The 26451-nt window shown below is 48.6% G+C and overlaps 1 protein-coding gene across 2 annotated transcripts in view; it reads left to right on the forward strand.

The window, feature by feature from the left end:
* Positions 1-397: 397 nt before the first annotated feature.
* Positions 398-26451, forward strand: part of LOC142904358 (contactin-associated protein-like 2) — a 29847-nt gene continuing 3793 nt past the window's right edge. The window contains exons 1-6 of one of the 2 annotated variants that reach the window (XM_076050417.1): positions 398-532; positions 4968-5186; positions 9878-10114; positions 14849-15082; positions 16150-16283; positions 20930-21023. In XM_076050417.1, the coding sequence (XP_075906532.1) occupies positions 5069-5186; positions 9878-10114; positions 14849-15082; positions 16150-16283; positions 20930-21023 (817 nt within the window). In that variant the 5' untranslated portion in view covers positions 398-532; positions 4968-5068. Of the gene's footprint in view, positions 533-4967; positions 5187-7111; positions 7184-9877; positions 10115-14848; positions 15083-16149; positions 16284-20929; positions 21024-26451 lie in introns of those variants that run through there. The other variant, XM_076050418.1, reaches the window with a different exon arrangement.

The raw sequence follows: 26451 nt of genomic DNA on the forward strand, positions 1-26451 counted from the left end.
TCTGACCTCCTTTCTCAGCGCTGTTTTAAGCCAGCGGAAATTACAACGGAAACATGTGAAGGGGTGCATTTTCAAAAAGAAAGCGATTGAAATGCTGCCCCCCCCCCCCCCCCCCCCCCCCCCCACATGGGGGATGTTAACCAGTGAAACAGCAGGCGTGAGATAACAACGCTCCGCTTGGAACAGATCGATATCGCGATTCATGGAAATCGAACGAAACCATTCCGACTGTGAATTCATTATCGGCTCATCAGATCAATACCACCATCATTGCTGGTAGCTGCTGTACATGCATGAGTTAATGGGCCCGATGTGAGTGCTTTTTTTTTTTTTTCCTCTCTCTCTCTCTTCCTTCCCGCAGACAACTACTGGAACGCCGCCTCGTTCACCACGCCGTCGTCCTACCTCCACTTCGCCACCTTCCAGGGCGAGACCAGCGCCGACATCTCCTTCTACTTCAAGACCAGCGCCCCCTACGGCGTCTTCCTGGAGAACCTTGGCAACGCCGACTTCATCCGCCTGGAGCTGAAATGTAAGGCGCGAGGGGCGGGGTGGAGGCTCCACCCCCGGCCCCCCAAACCGGGTTGAGGGCTGACAGGCCGCTGTAGTGATTACGGTGCTCGGCTCCGTTATAGGTAATTGCCACGTGCGGTAATTAGGCCGACTCGGAACCTCTACTTAATCTAATTACCCATCGACGGGGATCGCAGAAACGCACGCACACAGCGGCAGCGCTGACAAAAAAATCCTCATCAACGAGCTGTCATCGACGGCTAATCGCATTTCTTCCGAGTTCAAACCCGATTTGGCGTCAGAATGTTCTCGTCCATTATTTACTGCTGACTTGCCCGGCCTTCTCTCTGAGAAGATTCGGGGGGGGATTTTTCTTTTTCTACTTTGTGGCAAATTGCTTCAGAACGATGAGCTGGTTTTGTGCTCCGAGAGATTCAGAAGCGCTTTATTTTTCTTTAGCCGCATGCGTCCGACACGTGTGCTGACACTGAACAATACTTGTGAGAAGTACGAGTGCAGTGACGGGCAGGGGGGCCGGGGGGGGGGTTCACCAGAGGGCAACGGTGCTTCGTCCAGCAACACATGCAAACCAAAACACAGCAGGCCGGAAGAGATAGCGTTGCTAGTGTGAGTTTGTGTTTGCGTGCACGTCTGCCTCTCCCGAGCTTTTCAAAATGCCCCCACATCGATTTCCCCCAACCCCCCTGACCCCCCTCCCCTCCCTCCACCTCGCCGCATTCGCTATCATCTCGCATTTGGCCCGGCAGCGCAAAAACTCGGACACACATAGGCGAAGGCGAAGGAAGGTGGGGGGGAAATAACAGCTTGTGCACAAACACACAGCTCGCTCGCGCGCACGGCAAACACACACATAATCTCTGCCCTCTCGCCGGTGCAAAAACTGTATCTGCTGCAATCCTGTCAGGGCATGAAATGACTAGTATTAAGGGCCCCGCTACCTTGGCTCTGCTGCTGCTGCTGCTGCTGCCGCCGCCGCTGCTGCTGCTGCTGTGGGAGGAGATCCGCACACTTGCAGATACACAAATACAACCGCAACACAAAGCGCCCCGGCAGACACAGGTGGACGCCATTGAATTCTAATCCTATGAAGTGACTCATGGACACGTATGAGAGGCCAGTTGAAGGCACTCGGAGACCTTGGCCCGCTAACAGGATTGTGGACATTTCAGGGTCCCTAAGTACACCCTTCTTCTTCTTCTTCTTCTTCTCCTTCTTCTGGACTCTTGTGGAAAGGCTGTATGTGCCAGGCAGGGGTTTAAGCCCTTAAAGGGCCCCCCTCTGCAAGTTTGGTGATAGTCATGGCCATCGATTAAAGCTATTTAGGTTCTGATCCAATTAGAGATGTGAGGCTTGTGCCCGTTTTTGTATCGGAAGGGGGGGGTTAGACGGAAGAGTTGCTTCAGAGGCCGAGCGAGTTTCTGAGGTTTTCACTTCTTCAAGGTCTTGTAATATTTTTAGTTGTAGCTATCAATGTTATTATTAATAATGTTAGTAGTAGCAGTAGCAGTAGTAGAAGTTTCAAGCGAGCAATTTTCAGACACCAGGTCATTTTGAAACCAGTGCACATTTACCCAAACTGTCAAGTGCATTGACATTGTCCCAAAATGTAAAATTCTGCTCTAAACTCCCAAGTCTCCAAAGCTAAATTTGCACACTGAGTGCAGGACCACACTTCACATTGGCAAATGTAGCCTAAGTGGTGTAATGGCAGTTGCCAACGTTAGCGACGGCTAACGTGCTCTCGTCGCATTTTAATTGGCCGTCGTCGGTGGCGTGTGTTTAATGTGCGCTGAATCGTCGCCTCTTTGTGGTCTAAATGGAGTTCAAAAAGCTGCAGATTTAAAACAAAAAAAATAAAAACAATCGAGCGCACTGCATAGTAAGGATTTGGAGGCACGCAGAGCTCATTTCCTGCTGATCACTGTTAATTTGTGCCGTGCCGACGTCGCACGGCGTCCTGCTCGGCTCGGCTCGGCCAGCCTCCGTCTCGAGGTGGACATGCAAAAGCAAAAGAAGAGGAAAAACAAACAGCTTCTCCGGGGTCACCACGGGTCAAAGTCGGTTATAAACTACATGCACGGCACAGTTGCTGACGCTTCCAACATCGCCGGGCAGACAGGCAGACAGACAGGCGGCGGCGGCGGCTTCGCTTCACTTTTCGCTCTGGCCTCTGGACAAAGTGGGAGAAAAGAAAAAGCTGCGCAGCCATTTATCTTCCCCCCTCGCAACACAACAATAATCAAAGGCGGACTTGCGTATCGCTGTGTGCTTGGCCTTGTTTCAGCATTTAAAATAAGCGATGTCTCTCCTGCCGGCCTGAAGACCTGCGCCGTGTTTACAGGCCTTATTAATTCCCAGGCACTAAAGCCTGTCAGAGGCTTTTTTTCCTCGCTCGAGCCGCGGTTTGTGTTGCATCTGTTCTGCCGCGCGCTGCCATTTGCTGTGTTTTATATCGCGAGCGGCCCAACGCTTCAGACACTTTCTCTGATTTATCTTATCGCTTAACGCACCTGGCACACCCATGCGGGCTTTTGCCTGAGACGTTCTCCGGCGACTTTGCATCTCGCCTAAGCGGAAATAATGTCCGCCGGGGATCCGGGCGGGAAGGAGGGAAGCGTTTGCGGGGCGATAAAGGGATTGGTAAGTGAATGGCGGAGTGTACGAGCAGTATATGAGGAAACAATTACAAAGTGTCTAGATGGGGTGGGGGGCGGGGGGGGAAGAAGGGAATAAACAGGGAGGGAGACGGAGGGTGAGACGGGGTATGGAATAATAGAACGGGGCCGAAGAATGGAGGAACTAACAATCGGGAGAGGGCTGCGGAGGGAAAGATAAGTGTGTTGAACCTCTTTCTCTCTCTGAGACGTTGTGGCAAAACCGCTGTAGCGCAACAAAAGGACAGAAACTGCAATCCAGGTGGAGTCAATTCGAGTCGCGGCAAACGTGAAGGCAACGGACAGGAAGTGGCACTCGGACGATGCGATAATGTGCCCGGCGTGCACCCAGCGCGCAATACATTGCATTGTTGGTGCAGGAGAAAGAGTGCAGCTGAGAGATAATGAGATGAAAGTCAATGTGAAAAACGGAAAAACAGCGGAGGAGTGCATTGATTAGAAAAAAGCAAATGAGGAGGACTTAATTTTCCTGTTGACCACCGCATGGAACCCCCCCACCCGCCCCACACCCCACCCCTCCCCACCTTCTAATGTCAGAGCCTAATGATTCCATAATGGAGCTCCGGGCGCAGCGAAGAGCTTAATGAGCGCCTCCAACGGGCGCAAGCCTCACTCGCACATCTGCGCCGATTGTGCAGCGATTGCGTAATGAAGAGGGATTCGCACTGTGGCAGGAGGTGATGAAAACTATCAGGGGCCGTGCATCAGAGGGGACCGCACGCAATTAGGATGGCCCGTCACTGCGCTGCCGGTCGCCAGGAGGCGCTGTTGGCTGCCGCAGCCAACAGAAAGTTGGGCCTTAAGAGTTTGTTGTTGCAAATCATCATGTCATCATGGATGAATCCATGAATTGGAACCGATGTAAATATGGACTCCTGCGGTTTATTTTGTGTAAGAAGTGTTGACGGCCGACACGTAGACACTGCCGGATTAGAAATAATATTGAATGTTCAAGATATAAGCAGAATGCACTTAAAAGTTTTCTTTTTTGTGTATCTTCTTTTTTTGTGTGTATATTGCAACAACTATTATCCTGTGGATTTCTTACAGACATTTGGCACCGTAAGAGTTTCATACTGTTCCATTTCTTATTCAGACTGCGCAATTTTGTTTATGTGGTGTTAAAAAAAAAAAAAAAATCAGGTACACCCATCACTGCTCTTTTCAAAGAGCAAATTTAAAAAAAAAAAAAAAGAAAAAGAAAGAAAACACACACCAGACGGCGCTCTGTCCGGCACATCAGCAGAAGCATCTGGTATAACAAGCAATCTGCATTCCAAACACATAATCTGTTGGCTTTGAAACAAGACGAGCCATAATTCTAGTGACAGCGTATCAATAAAGTGGAAGAAATGCAATCTTCTCCTCTCAACGATTTTCCGTTCTCTCTCCCTCACTCTCACACACGCTCGCACATTTTCTAATGTCCTCCTCCGCTGCGGCTCTCACTTTTTCACTCGTCCTCCTAATGAGACTGGAGAAATGTTTAGGAATAGAAGTCCGAACAGATAGCACTTCATTAGCGCTTAATGTCCGGCAAAAGCCAACTCTTCTTTGGTTTGTCAACGGCCAGCGGGATTAGTTCCCGTCCAGGGTTTGCGGGTGGACATTTGCCCAGCTGGAATCCATACCAGCCAAATGAACGGCCTCCAGACAAACGATGCGCCGGGTAGGCCATTGAGCTCTTACTTATCCGCCGAGTGGAGTCGCGATCCTGCAACCTGCTGACTCTGCGTACCCCTCCCCCGACCCCCGCAGCGCCCCAGGTCGTCTCCTTCTCCTTCGACGTGGGCAACGGGCCCGTGGAGCTGACGGTGCGCGCCGACGCGGCCCTCAACGACGACCAGTGGCACCGGGTGATGGCCGAGCGGAACGTCAAGGAGGCCGTCCTGCAGCTGGACCAGACCTACAGGGCGTCCCGGCAGGCTCCGGCGCAGGGCCACACGCGGCTGGAGCTCTTCAGCCAGCTCTACGTGGGTAAGACGCCGCCGCTGCGATTTGATTTCGGGACTTTTTTTTTAATATCTGCTCGGCGTGGGAGGGACACGCGCGGCGGAATTACAGGCTAAGCACACATCCCCGCCCCGTCTTCCGTCTTCCGAGAGAAGAAGGAAAAAAAGAAAAAAACGCCAATTGTGCCGCCTGTGTTGCCGGCGCTGCTGCCCTGAATCAAATTGTGAGGACGTCGGACTGTCTCAGAAGTAAAAGACGGGAGCGTCTTGGTTGGAAAGCGCTGGTTTCCTCCTTTTTGAGCAGCTTATGCACGGCCACCGCTAATTAAGTTGATGCTAATCCAGCACGCCCACAGCCAATTTTTCGTCTCTTTTTTTCTTCTTTTTTTTTTTTTTCTTTCTTTGCTTTAGGGAGGCGCTCACACGCAGACATATCTTGGGAAACTCGTGTAGATTAGACTTTTTAATAAGGCGGGAACCCGCGGCCCTCCGTGCGGTCCGCAAGGGCGCCAGACTTAAACTCGGCTCGCTTATTCTGCCGAGGTCGCGTGTTTCGCACTCTTCCAACTCCATATTTCTCTCGGATAAAGACGCTATCGCGTCCCGAAGATAACATCCGCCCCCCCCGAACTTCCATCTCTGCGCGTTTCTTTCGCCGCCTCCGTCAGACGGATGGCTCCCCCGGAATATCACACCAATCATTCCCCGCATTTTGCAAAAGAGGTCATCTTGGCCCCCCCCCCGAGCCAATCAGAGGTTGAAGTGGCCGGGAGATCTTCTAAACTTTTACTTCTCCTTTCTCTGCTACCCTTTTGTGCTGAGGGTGCTAAATTGGGGTTTCTGGGGGGAATAAGAGAAAAGTGCTGAGCCGGATCACAGAGTTCCTGCTGTCTCATGGATAGGAGAAGACGTTCAGCACCCCCACCCTCCTCCCCTCCCCCGAGGAGATTGTTCCAAATTTCAATCAGGCATCACCATGTGATAGCCTTCGCCGCCGAGCCCGTTCCATCGCCTCCATCGCTTTTGGCTGATTCGAAACGCCGGGGCCGGGACGCCCTCGCCTCGCGGCGTCCTTGTTTGCCTCCCCGCTGCATTTGGACTTTTAATTTAGCAAGAAGGAAAGTTCAGGGAAAAGGTGAAACTGTAATAATTTCGCAGCGTCGGGGGCGAGATGAGAGGCGGGAGGCGAGTAGGGAGGCAGGAGGAGGAACAAGAGGCCCCGGAGCTGACGGCCGCCTCCCTCGCAGCCGATCGCTAATCCCCCCCCCGCCCCCCGTTAATCCTCATTTGATGATGAAAGCGCGGCGGGAAAACAGGAAGTGATGCCGGACCGCTGAAAGGAAGAGGTTTAGGCCTGACCTTTGACTCCCCGGGAAAGATAAGACATCCCTTTTTTTTTTTCAGTATTTGATCAGGAGATTTGGGACGGGGGGAGGAGGGAACGGGAAGGCTTTCGCACCCGACAAACTGCAGCGGCACAACATGTGTTCCAGAAGCCAGATTGTCAGAGAGAGAGTTTTTTTTTTTTTTTTCACTTTGCCTCAGCTTTGCACGTCTTGTGCGCGTCTTTGTATCATCGCCTCCGCGGCGGCTCAATCAATACGCTCCTCATCAGGCATTTGATTGCTTTAGTGTTTACCGCGCAGCGGCTCATTTGCTCTAATGGCCCTGAGAGTAAATGTTGGCGCCATCAGCCTGCTGTCACTTACTGCACGCTGTTAACTTTTAGCTGCCAAAACTCACTTCATACGTTCGCATGACTGTAATTTCTTTCTTCTCCCTCGCTTATTTATTTCAAAGCCGCCATCTGTTCTCCCCCCTCCCCCCTTGATTAATGCTCATTGTCTTGTTTGTTTTTGTCAATTCTTTTAACCTTTTTTTTCTCTCTTTCTCCCTTATTTGTGTTTGCATGGATCGACGTCTCGCCTGTCTGTCTGTTTGTTTTTTTGTTTGTTTTTGCCTCTCGCTGCATGCGTGCGACATCTTTCGCAGGGAAACCCGCCTCGCTCACCTGCCAAGACAGTAGGTAACATTTAATGAACATGTTGCTCAAACAAAGGGGAAGCACTCTGAGTTATTTTGAGGTTTTGGCGTTTACCGAGCATCGCTCCTTTGTGTTGTGTGTCTTTAAAATAAACATTAACATATTTGCCGTCTGCAATTACCGTAGACTCGGGCTTTAAATGTTTTCCTTGCGGGGATCCAGGCGAGGCGATTATGTGCATTTAGGAGCGAATGGAGGGGGTGGTGGCTGGGAAAAAAACAACACAAAAAAAAAAAAACATTTCAAGCCAGTAGACACAAAGACTGCCGGAAAAAAACAAGATTTTTATGATAATCTGACCCTTTATAGAGGGTTGCGAAGGCTTCTCGCTGACATTTATACCGTGTAGAGCTGAATACTTAACACAAATGCCATCCGATAAACATCAACCGGCTCAACGCTGTTCCGGGGGTTCTGCGGAGTGTCGACGATCAACAGCGCGACGCGAGAGAGGGAGCACTTCCCACCAGTTCCGCGAGGCCGTTTCAACAGCGATAATGGAGCGGCGTTTTTTGCGTGTTTTTTCCTTTACACGGCTGAACAACAAAAAAAAATACATCGCAACGAGCGCTTGTTGTTTTGTGTCAAACAGAGGTTTGAGAGGTGAGAGGTTTGTTCTAGCGTGCAAGCGCCCAGCAGTTTCATCCCAACTGGGGCCGCGCAGAAGCGAATAAAGTGGCATAGCGCTGACTTTTCTCTGTCTGAAGAGACAAAGCTGCTGTTACAAGTTCAATTTGGGAGACTTGGAGAAAGATGTGAAAAGAGAAAAATATTTAGAAAAAAAAAATAGAATAAAAACGAAACACTGAATGTTTGTCTACCTGTAAACCATCATAAGCGATTTTAAAAGAAAATGATTAAAAATTTAATATGACATATTATAAAAGTGGTGTTTTTCTGTAATGCCATGTGATATCTCCCTAGCCCCTGACTGGAGTAAATACATTTACAGTCACTGCCAAAAAATTTGGCCGACCGTTGTCCTTCTTAAGGGCTCCATAATGAGCTATTTGGGTTGCGCACGCACGCGCGCGCGCACACCGCGGCTTTCCACAGGCCCCCCTCCCCCCGCGCCTGCTGTCCGCTTAATCAGCGGCTGATTTAGACCAAGGTAAACAGGTGGTGGAAAGCTCCAGCCAATCAGCGGAACAAGATCGATTAATTAGCAGGTGCGCTAAAAGTCAGAGGCAGCGGCGGGGAGGGATGGTGGTGAGCGGAGGGGGCCCCGACATGTCCTGTTTTCGCAATTGCTGAAGCAAGAAATAAAAAAAATAAAAAAAATAAAAATAAAAAAAACCCTCAGAGAAAACAGCGGTGGCGTGTTAACACCGGTGTTCAAGCAGATGCGTGCGCACAGGAAAATGCAGCTGGACGAGACCCCCCGAGGCCGTGCGTAAGTCTTCCCGCCGCATCTTCCCCCTGAAATGTCTCCGCGTTGCTTTATGGATACAATTGATAGGTTTTAATGACTCAAGGGCCCCCCAGGCTCCTGTTAATGACGCCGCGCCCCCGCTCGGGTGTTTATCCATCCGGCGTGGATGCTCTCCGCGGGGCGAGGGGGGAGGAGAAGAGGTGGGGGGGTTGGGGGGGTTGGGGGGGTGGGGTGGGGTGGGGGTGGATGGAGTTGTTGCTCGTATACGCACAAATCTGTACCTGTGGGCGCGTGTTTATGACTCTGTTTATTGCTATTGTCATTGAGCTTCGCATTCATCTGCTTAACAGCCCCCCCTCCGCTCCGTCCGAGTTAATGGGTAGTTAGACTGTAATGGTGCGAGGACAGGACGGCGGCGGAGGACGCCCCGGGTGGTGAGAGGGAGTGGGGTGGGGGTAGAGGGTCGGGGGTGGGGCATTAGCGCCGGCATCGACTTCTTTAAATCAGGTGCAGCGCCTGTGATGCCGCGCTCTGACCGGGCGCCGCGTCAAACCCCTTCCATCCCGACGCCCATTAGGGCAGAGTGCTCATTAAGCCGCTTTTTTGTTGTTGTTGTTGTTGTTTTAATTAGTGAAGACATCAAACAAGTTGAAGGTTGCTCCGCGAGCGGCGTCACGCATTCCGACTCGAACGATTTAGCGCGACGTCAGCAGCTTCCCGAGGCCAGTTCGGGATCGGAATGAGTCCGGAAGACACTTTAACTTCCAACGATGAGAGTGAGCGCTCTGACCCCCCCGTCACCCCGCTGGTGGTGTGCGATACTGCAAGATTTGGTATCGATCCGGTACCAAATAAATAAATAAATAAATGCTTCGCAATGAAGGTGATTGTGTCATCAAATTGCTAAACAGAATTTAGCAATTTTTTAAACAATTTTTTCCTCCTTGGATTTAACAAAACAAACATTATGTTTGAACTTGTGTGAAACCATGTGGTAGTTTAAACATAGTAGTCGTTAAACATAGTTAGATTGCTACAAGAACTATTCATGCAACAGCTACTCTGTCCTAGATTGCTAGAAATACACGGTGAAGTTCATCGTGCTAAAAAAAAAAAAAAGAATCGGAAGCTAGCTAAAAAAAAAATAAAAAAAGCTAACGTAAGGAAGTTTGATTGCTTTTGAGCCATGTTTTCCCTAATAGCTAATAGCAGTTTGTTCAGATCGACACGTCCACCACCACGACTCCCTGCTGATTCCTCTTCTCCTCCTGCCCTCCCCTCCCCCCCCTCCCCCACCAAGGCGCTGCAGGAGGCCAGAGGGGTTTCCTGGGCTGCATCCGGGCCCTGCGGATGAACGGCGTCACCCTGGACCTGGAGGAGAGGGCCAAGGTGACGCCCGGCGTCAAGCCCGGCTGCCAGGGCCACTGCACCAGTTTCGGCATGTACTGCCGCAACGGCGGCAAGTGCGTGGAGAAGTACAACGGCTACCTGTGCGACTGCAGCGACACCGCCTACGACGGCCCGTTCTGCACCAGAGGTGAGGGAGCGCTTCCTGCCAGGCTCGGTCAACGTGCACGCGGGGGGGGGGTTTAAAATTCAACTTTTGGGGGGGGGGGGGGGGTCGTCAATGCAAACTGATGTCCAGGTCATTTATTGAGAAGCTCCTGCCAGGCTGGAAACCATATGATATGATGCTGCTCCATTGTTTTTCTTCTTCTTCTTCTTCGTCTTCTTCTTCTTCTTCTTCTTCTTCTTCTTTTCAAGTCTTTCACACTTTGATCCAGTCTTCTAAACTAGTCTACACATGCTTGCTCTCCTGCACGTGCATTTGTTTTGTTTTTTAAAAAAAAAAGCCCTCACGCATGTGAAGGAGGCCTGAGACTGTAGCTCGTGTGCCACACTGTGATTCCATCTTCAGAAGTGCAGTACTGAGACAAATCTCTCCTCCCCTGCATGGGTTTCCAGGTAATAATCAGTGTCGGCTTTTGTTCTTTTTTTCCGGCCACCGGGTCTGCCGGGTGCTTTGCAATTCAACTGTTTCTGATAAGTTTTTTTTTCTTTCTTTCTTTTTGTCATTTGTGGCTCCTGGTGAAAGGACACTTTTATGGAATGTGATATCCCTTGCATGCAAACTTGAGCTCACAGAGCCGGGCGTCTAGCATCGTAGCATCGGAATTGCTGCAGCCTCATTGACGTCCCACTACGGTTTCTACTGTGCCCCGAGATTGTCCTCTCCTCTGCCTCCGTTCAGAGCCGTGGGAGGTGAAAGTCTTTGCTTTTTTGAGGGATAAATGATAAGAGACAGGCGGCCGAGAGCGATATTCTTCTTTCACGCCGGTTCCCTTTTGTCTACTTGTCCATGATAAGAATGTGCAAAACCAGAGCCGTTCTATCTAACAGTGACTTGTTTAAGCAATGAGCGTCGTTTGTTTTTGTGGATATCCGTGGCAGTAGGACACTCCGTCTCGCCTCTTCTCAGTGCCATATTTGCTTATTTAAAAAAAAAATCTAAAAAAAAAAACATGTTTGTCTCCACAGGCGTTCATTAAATGTAGCATTGAAGTTCAACTTCCCCAAAACAAGTTGCCTTAAAGTGCTCCAGGGAGAAGAGTGGAAGCACCGCTGTCTGTCTGTTTTTTTCTCCTAGCTCCCACGTTGATGCCCGGCGTGCAAATTAATTTATTTCCTAAAGCTGAACGCTGCGTCTGCTGGTGGTGAACAGCGGGTTGAAAAATAGCAGGCGTGCGTGCGTGCGTGCGTGCGTGTGTGCGTGTGTGTGTGTGTGTGTGTGTGTGAAGAGGGAGGGCGACAGCCTTTGGTGATTTGCTAGCGCCAAGACATGAGAAGACCTCCTCTGAATTCTGTCATAACCAATCAAGGCCTTGTGGGTTTCCAGAATAGAGCTTATTATTACCAGTGTGTTTGTGTGCGTGCGTGTGTGTGTCGTTCTAAATAAAGGGAGAGAGCACAACCTTGGGACCGACTCCCGACTCTGAATCTCTCTATCTGTCTTCTACCCCACCTTCTTCTTCTGGCCCTCATTCCCATTATGCTCCTCTTCTTTCCCCCCCCCCCCCCCCCCCCCCCCTTTCTTTGTCTTTTTCGTTTCTGTTGTACTTTTCATTTCACCTTTGTATTGCATTGTGTTTTTCAATTGACTCCCGTGTCTCTCCGTGAGTGAGAAATGCATGAAGCCCGGCATCACTGCATAGTGTCTGTTCTTTGGTGGGGGGGGGGTGTAGTTGTGAGCAGTGTTGTTGGGATTACTCCATAAAAGTAATGCCATTACTGATTGCTCGTTAATAAAGTAATCCAATTACTTCTTTAACTGCTTTGTTTCATTAATAATCAATTACTAATTACTTTACTAATCACTTTAGTTATAAAAAAAAAAATAAAAAAAAAGACAAAGCAACAGTTGCTCTGTGCTTTTGAATGAACTTTATTTAAAGTGCAAATTTTGCAATTCTGTCCTCTCAACATGAATGAATGTTTGCTCTCTGAACACAAACTCCACGTTTCACAGAACAAACTCATGCACGGCACTGGTGCCTTTTGCACTGCCCACATTGTTAAAATAATTAAAAATATTTCGGAAAAGTAACGAAATCGTTACTTGATAAAGTAATTATGATATAATTATCAGTTTTGCCACAGTCCTATAGTTACATTACTCCATTACTCAAAAAGTAGTTTAATTACAGTGGTGGAGTACTTGGTAATCGCCAACAATGGTAGTGAGTACATCGTCATTATCATCATTATTATTATTATTATTATTATTTTTCTCTCTTACTTCTGCCTTTGCGCCCTTTAGGGTCACTCTTCACACACACACACACACACACACACACACACACACACACACACACACACACACACACACACACACACACACACACACCTTATCACACACCTGCCGACATACATATATACACCAATGGCTGTTAGTGTTGGTGCTGTTGGTGCCCTGCAGCAGACTTTTCTCATTCCCTCTTATGCTTCCAAACAGCAGTGTGTGCTGCCGGCGCTGAGCCTCTGGGCTGAAAGCCAGAGTTCGCTCCTTTTTTCTCAGCAGGCCAAACACTCGGACAGGTCGCTGATAGTTTGTATGAATTAATATATTTGAAAAAAAACAACAACAATGTTAAATTAAATGGGGGGGGAAAGCAAGCTGTTGCAGTGAAGTAGGGAGCAGATCTGAGGCTCTTGAGCATTGAATGGAAATGTATTTTATTCAATGGCAGATCATTAATTCACATTGGGAAAAATAAAAATGTACCACAGCACATCTGTCCTAGAGTGCGTCAAGTTTTAATTGGCTCAAATCATTCATGCATCATTGTATTTTATGCTCAGCAATTGAAACTATCATCACCGTAACAGCTCCGCCAATTAATCCCAAAGCTTTGAACTTTTATTTATTGGTCCAACATACAATCTTTGAAGACGTCCAATGGCATTGGAAATAACAAATATGTCTAAGCAGCAGTCGAAACAGTAGTAGCATTTGTTTTGCGACTGATTTCTTTCAGATCAGAAGCACGCCGCCCTGGCAGAAACACCAAGCTAGCCAGACTTGAGTGGTTCAGTCGAACCCGGCGGGGTCTCGGCAGACTGTTAACAATCCAGCAGCACGACGAACCCGAGATGACAAGAGGTGGAAACTTTGCAGGCTGTCGGCGGTGTTAGCGGAGCACAATTGCTAAAATTGGTCTCTTCAGGCTTCCGCAGCTTGACGCTGCGGCGCCGGCCGAGGAAATTGTGCCGCGGCTGAGACTTTGACTTTGTTGGCTCAAATACCACGCAGAGCATTTTCCCCTTTTTACCATAGTGTGCCTCTGATTGAAGTTAAGTGCCAATGTATTTATGGTGTGTGTGTGTGTGTGTGTGTGTGTGTGTGTGTGTGTGTGTGTGTGTGTGTGTGTGTGTGTGCGTGCGCGTGCGTGCGTGCGTGCGTGTGTCCAGCATGATACAGTTGGTGAGGCGAAACCAGAAAGGAAAATACTTGACGACGCTCACTTAGTATTCCTCACTCATGTGGTGTGTAATTACATGTTTCCACTGCTCCCACTCGCAGAAGGTAAACATGTCAAGAAATATTCCATGGCATTTAACCACACGTACACACACACACACACACACACACACACACACACACACACACACACACACACACACACTTAGACACAGAGCCAGAGGCTCGCTGCTTCACTCGCAGCCATTCGCTTTCATTTCACGCACATTGTGGCTTTCTTCTTCTTCCTCCTCTTCTTCGTCTTCTTCTCCTCCTCCTCCTCCTCCTCCTCATTTGTAAGTGCCACAAGGACGACACACATGGCATCTGCCTCCATTCCTCTGCTGCCGGGACCTCAAGGTCCAAGCCGTGTTGCGGGTTTCACACAGATGGTCCTCTGCTTGGCCCGTGCAGGCGCCTCACGGACTCTCTGCCTGGCAAATCTCCTCTGACCTCTGGCATCAACAAGGCGGCTTTTTTTTATTTTTTTGAGCAGCTGGATGTTTTCTCTCGACCATCCTCTGCGGAGCCCGGAGATGGTTGCGAGTGAGAAATCCCAATAGATAAGACCACCGACCTCGACTCATTCAAAGTAACTTTCCCCACTTTCTCTCCCCCCCCCCCCTCCCCGACTGCATCAGAAGCCCCAACTGCAGCCAAGTAATTGGCAAGATTACATACAATACACTACCATTCAAAAGTCTGGGGTCTGACTCATTTCTACATTGAAGTCCATTATAGCCATAAATACCAGTTGGATGAAATATGACGCTCTAATAGTAAAAGTAGGCTTTCTTACAGAGCCTAAAATAGAATGCTTTGTTTACTCACTCATGGTTCAGTCCACACACAACTAAGTGTGATTATAACACAAAGCCTTGTTTCAGAATTCCCTGCGTTTCTTAGCTGTTTTAGAGCGTTCAACCTCTGTAATGACGGCTACATACTGCACACTTGATATTCGTTCTCTAATAGGACATTCAATTCGACATTCGAGGCAATAGCTGCCATCCCACGAATGTGTTCACAGCACATTCTGACTGATTTCCGTGCGTTAGTGATGTTCTTGGAGCGTTCCGTTATTTCATGAAGCGGGTTATGATGGAGTTCAATGCAGAAATGAGTCAGCGACCCCAACCCTTTGAGCGGCTGTGCATCTATTTGCAGCGGCCGCTTCCGCCACGTGGGCGGTGAGACTCTCTCCGCCTCTCACTGTGCAAACACCTCGTTTTTTTTTTTTGTTTTTTTTCCCAGACGTCGGGGGTTTCTTCGAGGCGGGAACGCTGGTCAAGTACAACTTCCCGCCCGAAGCGGTGGCGGGAGCCAGCCGGGACGCCCGCGTCGTGCACCACCGCCTGACGCCGCACGAGGTCAACCTGACCAAGGAGGAGGTGGCCTTCAGCTTCAGCACGTCCAGCGCGCCGGCCGTGCTGATGTACGTCAGCTCCAGGACGGACGACCACCTGGCCGTCGTCTTGAGGCAGAACGGTGAGCGACGCCAAGCAACATATCGTTTTCTTTTTTCCTTTCTTTTCTTTTTTCTTTTTCGCGCGACGCCTCCGAGAGGCCCGACTCCGGCGCCCCTTTGAGGCTTCCCTCGCAGGCGCAGTTTGCCAGCTTCTGTAATCTTTGTGAAATCCTCTTCAGTCAGCGGGCCCCCTCCTGAGCGACTGACACATCGCCGTGCTTTGATATGTTCCCCTTTTTCTTTTAATAAAAGGAGAAAAAAAAAAAGGAAAGCGAGGTTATCAATTTCGCAGTGCCATCTAGCGTTTTCCCCCACCGGTGCACTCAGTCACCCACATAAAACTAGAAAATACTCACAGTGCCAGCGGCTGCCGCCAGATATACTGAGCTCCCTCCAAACCTCGAGGCTCTGACATCGTGAGTATCTACAGTCTCCTGTCAAAGGGGGCGGGTCTTTTGAATCATTCAGCTCCAGTGCAGAGTCACTTTAAAAAAAAAAAAAAAAGAAATCTCAAACGGAAAATCTAGATTTTGGGCTTAACCCTTGCATGCATAATTGACTCCTATTAAAATGTAATCTTATACTATATGAATGGGTTTTTGTGGTGGAGTCGCGCGTGATCCAACACGGTGGCGCCAGTGTCACCCACCTCCACTCCCCGCCTCGCCGAATACAGTGCCACCCGTTGGCCAGCCGCTTGAACTGCAATTTAATCTTGTCAACGAGCGAGTCGGCCCACGCACAATGAAAGCGCGCCCAACAGCTTTAGGGCTTTAGGGTGTAGGAGAAACTCAAAGGCAAATCAAATTGTTTGTTTTAAGTACCACACTATAAGCTCTTCAGCAATCCGATACAGAACAAATATAGAAGTCCAGGTGTTTCTGTCTTGCCGAAAGAAAATTAAAAATTCAAATCCAGACTGAGAATACAATAGAATTAAAAATATTGTATCTTTGAATTCAGTCAATTTAAGCAACAATCATCCTTGTTCTTTATTACCATGAGTGAATCATGCGTTCCACAAACAATACATTCAAAGCATCAGCCTGTAGTATTAATATTTTTTGTTTGTGTGTGTGTGTTTTAGGTTCACTCCAGGTGCGCTACCACCTCGGAGGCCTGAGGGCGCCGTTCGCCATCGACGTGGACCAGCGCAACCTGGCCAACGGGCAGCCGCACAGCTTCAACATGTCCCGCGTGGACAGGAGCATCACCATCCAGGTACGGAAAAGACATGCTTCCCCCCCCCCCGGACCGGAGCCCGTTTATTTCCGTGTGCGTGCCTTGTGTTCGTTCCCCCGGCACAAACACATCCCCCCCACCCCCGCACAAAGCCGGCCCAGGCAGTCGCTCCGTGATTTGCATTCCTGTCCCGCAGTGTCCTGTTCTGCCAAACTGCCGCGTCGTCCTCTGCCACCGTTAATAGACTCCCAGCTGAAGGCCCGACTATAGCAGCAGAGAGCGCATTGATCTGTGTGTGTGTGTGTGTGCGCGCGTGTGTTTCTCCCTGATGCTTTTCTTGTTTCCTCTCATGCGAGATAATATTTCCGTGAGTTTTTTTTTTTTTTTGTCCCGTTGATGTCGGTGTTGCTCGCCCAAGCGTGTTCGCAGTGTGTTGGCCAGGATATCCATTTGCTCCTGCGGCTAAAAATAATGAAATAAATAAATAAAGCGGGGTTGTGCGAGATCAATACAGGCCGATCGCGATCCGTCATTGTCAAGGATGGGATGGAAGTCGGCTAAAGTGCGGCGGAGATTCTCCTGGGCGGAATTTTCTAAACGTTCGGCGGGAATCTTTGGCAAATAGACCCGTAAAATTGTGTCATTAGCTTCGTGAAGCTCATAAAAAAGCAAGGGGAAAAAGTGAAATTGCCTGATCGTGTAGTTGAATATTAACAGGGAGATTTTGAAAAGTCCTTTGTCTTGGAAGTTCACATTTCAATCTGACCTCTGCCCTCGTGAGGCAAGAATCCATTCTCAAAATTTTACCCAATAGTAATTTCTCTAAATGCTGGCCCGGAGTTGTTTGAAAGACACGAGAAAACAGAACGGTGCAATGATAATGGATGAATAATTTAAAGAGGGTTTGAATAAATAACTCACACTTATTTTTACACTTTTACTTTTAGACTGAGTTAAATCAGAAACTTCATTAAACAAAGAAGCAAAACACAACGAACATTTATTAAAGAAGCTGTTCATTTGGTTGCAAATGAAACTATTTTCATTATCATTAATTGCTCTGGTAAATATAGTTGTTTAACATACAACTGAATCAAATATCTTGTATTATATTGACTTATATTGTTTCCCTCCTCACTGTGGCCACCTCTTTTGATAATTTATGCGGGCGCAGCTCTTTAGCTCCTGTTTACATTATGCCGGGGTGGCCGCGATAAATCACTGCACTCGCAGGCCTAAACGGCGCCGTTTTTTTTGCGCCGCGCCATCCATACCGGAACCTCATCACCCTGCGCCCGGGCGCCGCCGTGACAAATTCCGACAGCGGGGGGATTAAAGTTAAAACATCCGATGGAAATCATCCTCGTTCTCTGGAAAAATCACCGCGCACAGCCGCTGATCACCCCGGCGGGAGCACTTTGAGCATCAAGAGCATCACTTCTTAACCGACAGCGGGGGGTCATTGGAGGAACTGTCCGCTGGAGGTGAAAGCACCCTGGGGGGAAAGGGAGTCTTTTGCATGTATGCGGGACCTTTGAATGATAAGATCAACTCTCCTGGAATGTTTCAAGAAGACGGGGACGATAAAGTCAAAGCATTTCACGCCGCCTCGGGCCTCCTTTTCGAGCTGCAAGCACGCACTTAATATGGCGGCGGTAAACAGGTACCAACAAACAAGACATTGCACCTTCAATTTGTATCACACAATAAACTCACCATCCATCCCTCCTGCCTTGCAGCGTTTCTCTGATTGTTGCCTCGTTTCAAACCAAGAGAAACCTCCAGGCCTTGTGCATATAGTCAGGCGAGAGCGCCACCTGCTGGACTGTCGCCTCGTTACAGCCGAGGATTCCTCAGCCCGAAGTGTGAGGGAGGAGGTGCTGAGCCATGTGCATTTAAAAAAAAAAAAAAAAGAAAAAACTCCAGTTCTGCTGCCAGACCTGCAGTTGGAACAGCTTCAGATGGATATTCGCCCGAGGCTGTCGGCATCTCACTCCAGGGTCAACGACTCATCGGTGCCAAACAGGCAGGATGGAGAGGGTTAAATGGCAAAAGACAAAAGACAAGGCCGCGTTGAATTTAACATCATCCAACTTGCTCGGCGCTCGGGCAACGCACAGGGCCGTGCACAAAGCCAGTGTTTGGATTTAAAAGCGTTTTCGCCGAGGTCTTGTCAGGTCAGCGCACTATCAAGCCGCAAACCAACGCTAATACAGCGTAAAGCCCCCCCTTCCCGGTCTCTCCATCTTTGGCTTTCCTCCTCCTCCAGCCTCATCCAGACTTTGAGGGCTGGGAAGTGAAGGTGGGGAGGAAGCCCCCAGGCGTCGGACGTCTAATCTGCTACTTCCTGTGCTCCCTCGTTACTGACAGTTTCTGCCTTGGGGGGGCCTGAGTCTCATTCCCACCCACCCTACCTACCCTCATTCATTTTATTTATTTTTTTCAAAAAAAAAAAAATCACATTTTCAAATATCATGTAGGAAAAGGTTAATGGAAACGCCAAAATTTAGGGCTGTGGGGCGTAATTCACCAAGGGAAGAAAAAAAAAAGTGTTTTTGCCTTCGTTGAGGGGTTTTTGACTCATGCAGAAAGAGAGTTTTGCCCAGTAGCTCCTGACAGTGCAAGCTGCGAACTCACACCACCGCTGATAAGGCTGATTGCTTCTTCCTGGTTTCCTTGTGTGTGTGATAACAGCTCATGAACAAACATGAATACATCTAAAAAACCTTTATCCTAATATCTGTTCTTCCAAGCTGTCGTTTTTTTTCCCACTCGTCAATTCTACTTCTTCTACATTGCACACCAGCGTCGTTCCGTTATGATGCTTAAGTTACACTGCCATCTACTGGCGCGACTGCTGCAGTTCAGCCACTCGGAGCGCTCGCACTTGTCATCTGCGCGTCGTTGTCTATTTTTACCCAAATGTAGAAATCTTTGGGGGGGGAAATAGCTTCGCATTAAGATGGACAGATGGACTGAGCGCGTGAATGTCTGCTGGCAGGGGTTCACTTAGTGCGATGCTGCCTGTTTGCAAGGCAGAAAAAAGACCGGAAATTAAGGCCTAGTTTTCTGACTTCTAATTTTGAACGGAAGTAATTTCCTGTCCGTCGGGCATCATTACGGAAACAGGGCTGCTGCAGCGGTGTAAAAAAAAAAAAAAGAAAGAAATAAAAGAGTTCTCAGTATACTGTAAATTAGCTGGGATATATTGCCATGCGCTGGCTAAATTAGACTTTTGGTGTTTTGTTTTTTTTTGCCTCATTGTCAAAAGAATAGATTTCCCCCGTTGTCAGCTCCTTCGTCTGGACTCAAATAGCTTTGCCCGTGATGGCGCCACGTAAATGTGGGCGGCACTCCTGATAATTGTGGTTGTTGCTGACAAAGTTTAGTGAGAGAGACGGAAGTTCCTTCACCCCCAGCCGCCGTTCTCCTTGCACGCACCTGCACTGTGGCGCTCTCAGACTGGCGGCGGCCAATTTGATTTCAGATGAAAGTAAATAATCCGAGTGCAAATTTAATTGTGGCCCATTATGCCGCCTTCCCCTCAATCACCGGCGCAAAACAAAGCCCGGCGCGGCCCCTCCGCCGAGCCCTCTGCTTTGCAAAAGAATCAAATTAGCAGATGCTGTGGCCGGCGCGTACGGAGGAGAAATAGCCCCTGCAAACAAAGTTCCACGTTCTGTGGACCTGCAATATAGGAGCAGCTACACGCGCACGAACGATCCAGCCGCCAGCTCGCAAAGGCCGCGGCTGCCATTCAGCCAGTCAATGAAGCAAATTTCCACTAAAGCGCAGATTAGCAACAACAAAAAAAAAAAGGAGTCATTGTTCTCAGCCTTTGTTGTCGTTCTCAGCCTTTTCCCTCTTCCCCGGCTCGGGGAAGTTAATGCTCCGTGGATGGCAACCTGTGCACGCCGCGATACGCACGGTGAATGCCGCCGTCTTTTCACTTTCACGGCGCGAGCGCACAGAAACCAATTTGTGGAGTTGAAATGATTCTCGTCAGCGGCAAGTTGCAGGCAGCCGTCAAGCTAATTAGAAACCTCAGCGAAACAGCAATAACAAGTTAATTATGCCGCTCGGATATTAAAGCGTGCGGCGCCTCCTCCCCCCCCCCCCCCCCCTCCCCCCCTCGTCTCGGAGGCTTCGGCGGACGTGCAAGACTTGAGAGATTTGGGGCTGTTAGCTGATGGCTTAATGTTTATCAAAAGGGCCGGTCAAGAGCTGTTTGTGTGCAGCAGGATGGGCTTTCTGCTTCATTTACGCAGCTTGTGAATTGATCCAACACACAATAACACTGTGAAGTGAGTTGTCTGAGCGCCCCTTTAAGCAGCCGCCCTGCAAAGCCTGAAGCAAAGCTGCTGAAACTGAAGCTTTGCTTCACGTTGACGTGTCAGCGTGGCCTCCCTGCCCTTGCTCCCGCATCACAAAGAGCTGTTTTATCAGCTGTTTTATTCTTCTGTCTATTCATCTTTAGTGTGTTGCTGCAATCTTGACCTTGCAGTAAATCAAGTAAAGGATGGGCTGCGACTCAAGCGGGCTTTTTCCTGATCAAAAATAAATAAATTTTGCTTCAGATTGGAGAAGTAAAAATTGTTTCTTTCACAAAATGACAGTTTATCAGATACAATTACTCTTCAGATGTGTAAATCTATGCTATGTCTGTCTGTCTCTCGCCCTCTCAGCTGGACCACTACTCTCCGGTCAGCTACACTCTCCCGGACGCCTCGGACACACAGTTCAACCTGGTCAAGTCGCTGTTCTTGGGCAAAGTATTTGGTAAGCGTCTCTCTTTGTGCAAACTGGTATCACTCCTGCTTTGATCACAATTCTCCCATTGAGCCTGGCCCCTGCTTTAATTTTATCTCTTGACCGCAGTTACACTCTTATATTTCAGTCTAATTGTCACTGAGAGTCTTCAGGTTAATTGGATTCTATCTTATCTCCCGGCTATCCGCTTTAATTGTGAATGAATGACGATCCAATTTGGAGCCGCGAAGTTGGCAAATTATGGGATATTGGGGGATAATAAATTGTCGGTGTAGTTATTAGAATGTAATTGGTTGTTGCCGGTTGAGTTTGTTGTCATCCAAACCAGGTTGTTCATCCTCCAACTGCAGGCTAAAGCGTGCTGCCATAACATTCCAGGTGTTTTCGCCCCAAAGTAATCAAATTTGGTCATAATTAATAATCCAGCCCGTTTCTTTAACTCTTATCATAGAGTTGATTTTAACTTTATCATTTATAATGGCATGTTGTTCGTTTTGAGGAGTTGTACAATTCCTTCGAGTAAAAATAGTCGTGTTTTTTTTTCTGTGCTGTTCGGAAAATGTAGTTCCACCTTATCGCCACAAGAGGCCACCAGAGGACCGTGAAAGAGCAAACTGACCCCGATTCTCCTTCGACTTAAAAACACATTAACTGCCATGCTACTGTCAAAAATTATGGCCTGGTATTTTTACTTGAAAATATAATAATAATAATAATAATGATAATAATAATTTGCCGTGCTACTGGTTTCAGCTGTTTATCTCCCTTAGCGTCACATTTTGAATCCTTCTGCTGCTTATAAGTCGCATCCCATCTCCTTCTTTTTTTTCTCTCTCTCATTTATGTTCCTCTCATGGTTTTTTTGTCCTTGACCCTAAGTGCTGAGAAAGTCGGTCAGGTTGAAATGACGGCTGACTTCACTTACCAGCTCCACTTATCGACTGCTGCACACAACACTGTTCCTGCGGGGATTACAACCTTGAGCTTGCACACGCTTCTACAATCATTCACACACACACCATCCATCAGTTCCTTACCCGGCTAAAGCAAAACATTAGCTTTGGGCGCACACAGGACACAGCCGTGTTGTATGACAAACCGAGTACAGCTCCTTATACGCTGAACTCCCTCTTGCAGCTTACACAATCGGTCTGTGACTGAGTGTGGGGAATCAGGTGCTAGGATCGGGAGAAAGAAAGGAGGGTAACGGGAGGATGAGACGGAGAAGGAGCAGAACAAAAGCTGTCGTTTGTCTCCGCGCATCCCGTCTGATCTGCTTCACTTCCGTGTCGGGGCCGCCGAGACAAGAGGCACAGTCAGACAGATATCAGATCCTCCGCTCTTGCAAGACAGAACGGCTGTGTTTGGTGTCACACACACAGAGAGAGAGAGAGAGAGAGAGAGAGAGAGAGAGAATCACAGCGACGTCTCTGACCAGCTCCTCTGATTCTCTTCCAGTTAATGGGATGAATCAGCTGGAAAACAGAGGCAGCAAAAACAAAAAGCAATGTGTGCGATATTGAAGGGTGCAATTTTTAAAAGGTGAATGCTGACTCTCTTTTTTTTTCAACAATAAAAAAAAAATCACATTTAATCACATAAAAACACGCTATATATAAAGACTTTTGTGTCTTTCTCAGTATTGATAGGATCGTTAGGATTACTCCATTAAAGTAATCCAACAACTGATTACTAATAACTCCTTCAAAAGTAATCTAATTACTTCTTTAACTACTTTGTGTTAGAAGTAATCAATTACTAATTACTTCAGTTTAAAAAAGATACAGTAACAGTTGAGAACGTCTTGTTTCCTGCACATAACGTACAACGAACCACAGTATTCTTTCTTTTAGTCGAGATGAACTGGAAATAATGTTTGTATTTCCAGCTATCAAACACAATCGCTGTTTTTTCTTTTGCCGCCACCATTCTTTTTTTTTTGTTCTTGCGTCATTGCATACCAATATCCATGACATTGCTTGCACGGCTGCATCATCAATCTGCAACATCGTTGATTTCGGTTGTTTTTCTAAATTTCAGACGTTTTGTGGACAAGACGACATTTTTAGCTTGCAACATATTTCAGAAAAGTAATGGAATCATGACTTGATAAAGTAATTCTGACATAATTACCAGTTTTGCCAGAGTAATCCGGTTGCATTACTGCATTACTAAAAAGTAGTTTGATTACAGTCATGCAGTGGTTCTCAAACTTTCTCTGTCACGCCCCACCTTGGAGGAAAACTTTTTTTCACAAGCCCCAAATTTGACGTGGCTGTGTCTTGAGGGATCCTGATGAACCTGCAAGTGGTCCCATGTCTCTAGGACAAAGTTGACTTTTGACCCCATAGACTTGCATGGCATTAACGTTAGCGATAATGCTGGAATTAGGGTTAGGGCCTAACCCTAACTGCTGGAATTAGGGTTAGGGTTTCAGGGTTCCTCATGGGCTAGAAGCCCCAAATTTGACGTGGCTGTGTCTTGAGGGATCCCGATGAACCTGCAAGTGGCCCCATGTCTCTAGGACAAAGTTGACTTTTGACCCCATAGACCTGCATGGCATTAGGCAGTGGATTACTTAGTTGTAGATGCCTCGCCAAAACACTGGTATTTCACAGGTAGACGGTGCTATCACTAAGTCACTACTGTCACCTTGCTATGTTTTCCTCAAACGTTTGAATATTTTATGGATGCATTGCATGCTGTTGTCTCAAAAGGAGATTGACTGCAGAGATCACAGTGACATCATTAAACCAAGACACAGGGAGTTGATAAAAAAAAAAAAAAAATTGTGAAGAAATCTCAGGTTCAGGGCCAGGGGATGTACGGTCCGGTGCCGCTAAGGGTAATTGTGCTTAAGTGCTATTGATCTCACAACGTCGTGATGGACCGGCACATTGTTGGCCACTTTAACTACCGAAGTCTGATGCAGCATTCGATGCGCAGAGGTACTGGAAGCTGCACCAGTGCTTAACAGTGCATTTATTTTGGTGTGTGTGTGTGTGTGTGTGTGTGTGTGTGCGCGCGCGCGTGTGTGTGTGTGTGTGTGTGTGTGTGTGTGTGTGTGTGTGTGTGTGTGTGTGTGTGTGTGTGTGGGTTGATGTATTGCATACGCGCCTGTCCTCCCCAGGAAATAGTCGGGGAGACGATGAGTCATACATGAGCCGCAGCAGCAGCCACACTCGGTGCCACTGATCTCCGTGTCTGTCTATCGGTCTGAGGGAGGGAATCGCTCCTCCGCCAAAGGCAGGGCACTGGTGGAATAGCGACACTGCGCTCGCGCTATCACCAGAGAGGCGACTGCAGCCTGCAGGCTGCTAAGAAAAGGAATCGGACGGAGATGAGAAGCAGACCGAAACTCTGATCTCGGGCCCCTTTACTTTTCATTAATCCCCTCACGTGTGTCTTCAGAAACCCTGTCTGAACAGATTGGATTTGCCTCCGGCTGTTAGCTTCCCCCAGTATCTTTTTGCTTTTCTGCTGGAAAGCCAATTGCTGCTCAAATAAACAAAAACGTGTGATGTGTGCATTTCAGTGTGGGATTTTTTTTCTCTTCCTCCTTTCCTGCAAATGCGATGCATTTGAAGGAAAGAAAACACAACCTCCAGATTAGGTCTGTTGTTTACGATTTACATCCAAGTAAGAAAAAACACACACACTAGAGTAAATATTTGCCCCCTGTTCTTCAAGTTATCTCCATGAGACCTCCTGATCCACTTACTATTTTACCGCTAAATATAAACAAGTATTGCCCACAGCGCCCATTAAGGAAAGTCTGGGGTGGGTTATCGGGATGTCGGCATCGGGATCTCGTTACGGATACAATGTTATGGTATCGGGATCATCGAGCAGCTACATGATCCTGCATGGAATACCGATCAGGACTATTTCCGATGCGGTGCGAAGCACACGTGGAGTCAAGCAAGCCAGAGTAATGAGCAGACTCGGCAGCGCAGCATATTCATTTCAACTCATGGATCAATATTTACAGGCTTTTATGCTTGCACATTTGTTTTTGCACAAACAGCAGGACTTGGATAATTTTTTTCCTACTGTGTCCTTTGCTCCCGTCGCTCTTATCAGCATCAAGGTTAGACAACATCTGCCTTGGTTTCCTCTCCGGATCACCACCTCATCTCAAGGTGCCCTTCTGTCCAGATGCACCACCTGTGTGGCTTGCGGCTATTGCTATGACATCATGCAAACCCAAACGCACCTCCAGATCCACGCTGGAGGGGAGGACGTGTGGGTGGGGGGGGGGGCACGACTCCTGCAGCCGGGTTTTCTCCAGCTGCTGCGTCAGAGTGGGGGGTGGGGCCGCACTGCAGCGGCCGGGCGAGAGAGGGAGGTGGAGAGAGAGAGAGAGAGAGAGGGATGCTCGCGAGCGCGTCTCGGTGACAGAGGAGAGCGGAGGAGAGGGACCGGAGGAGGGGAGCCGCGTCGAGGCGCTGAGGCCAACCGCACAGGAGGTAACTACGCTCCGTCGCGTGCCACACCTGCGCGTCTGCGTTCGCGTCCGTTCACACCGAGCGAGTCCCTGTTGTTCTGCACTAAATGGATTTGCCGCTGCAAAGATGAATGTTCCAGATTTACCCGGCGATGACGGTGGTGCGGATTGGGAACACGTTTAACTCCACCCCGACCCCCGTCTCGTCAGAATAAACAGCTGTTTTTTGTTGCTGGTCTGCCAGCGTGTCTCCCACCTGGCTTGCCAGGCTGTCTGGAGACGAGGCTAACGGTCTCGCAGCCGACACACATGCACGTCCCGCTCGGCCAGGGAGGGGTTGCGTGCAACTACAGGTTTTAACCGAGCGTCCGCAGTCCACCTGCACCTCTGGCCTGTTTTTAAAAAAATAAATAAATAAAATTAAAGCCTGTTGCAGTGTTTCACCGCGTGGCTGCATGCAAAGAACATCGTTCAAAGGCTCCGATTCATCATTCATTCATTTATTGCCACTGTGTGCACGTTCACGGACGTTGACCTCGAAAACAAACACAAAAGCGCGCACGAAATGCACCAAAGTCTCCTGTTTAATCTCCAATTGCAGCCAACAGCATTCATTACCGTGTGTCGAGGCGTCCCCTGCCGCATCCAAATTCTGATTAACAACAACCCTCACCCACCCACCCACCCCTCCTCCACGTACCTCTCTGGGCCACGCACCAGCATCCATTTGTTGCCATGGCAACTGCGCTTGATCTCCCCTGCAAAGCCCCCTCTCTTCTCCAGGACCCCGCTTGTCACCCCCGTCACTTCCCCAACCACACGCTGGAGGTGCTCCTCACACCTCTCCCCCCTACACCCCCAACATGTCTCTCACCTTAACCCTCCATCCTCACAAGCGCCTCTTTGGGGGCGCAGCCACACCCTGCCCCCTCTCTCCTTCTTCTTCTTCTTCTTTCCCCATATGTCAAAAAACACACATCACAGATCCTC

This window comes from Nelusetta ayraudi, unplaced genomic scaffold (genome assembly GCF_046127955.1).
Source record: "Nelusetta ayraudi isolate G7.1 ecotype Tasmania unplaced genomic scaffold, CSIRO-AGI_Nayr_v1 ptg000127l, whole genome shotgun sequence".
NCBI lineage: Eukaryota > Metazoa > Chordata > Actinopteri > Tetraodontiformes > Monacanthidae > Nelusetta > Nelusetta ayraudi.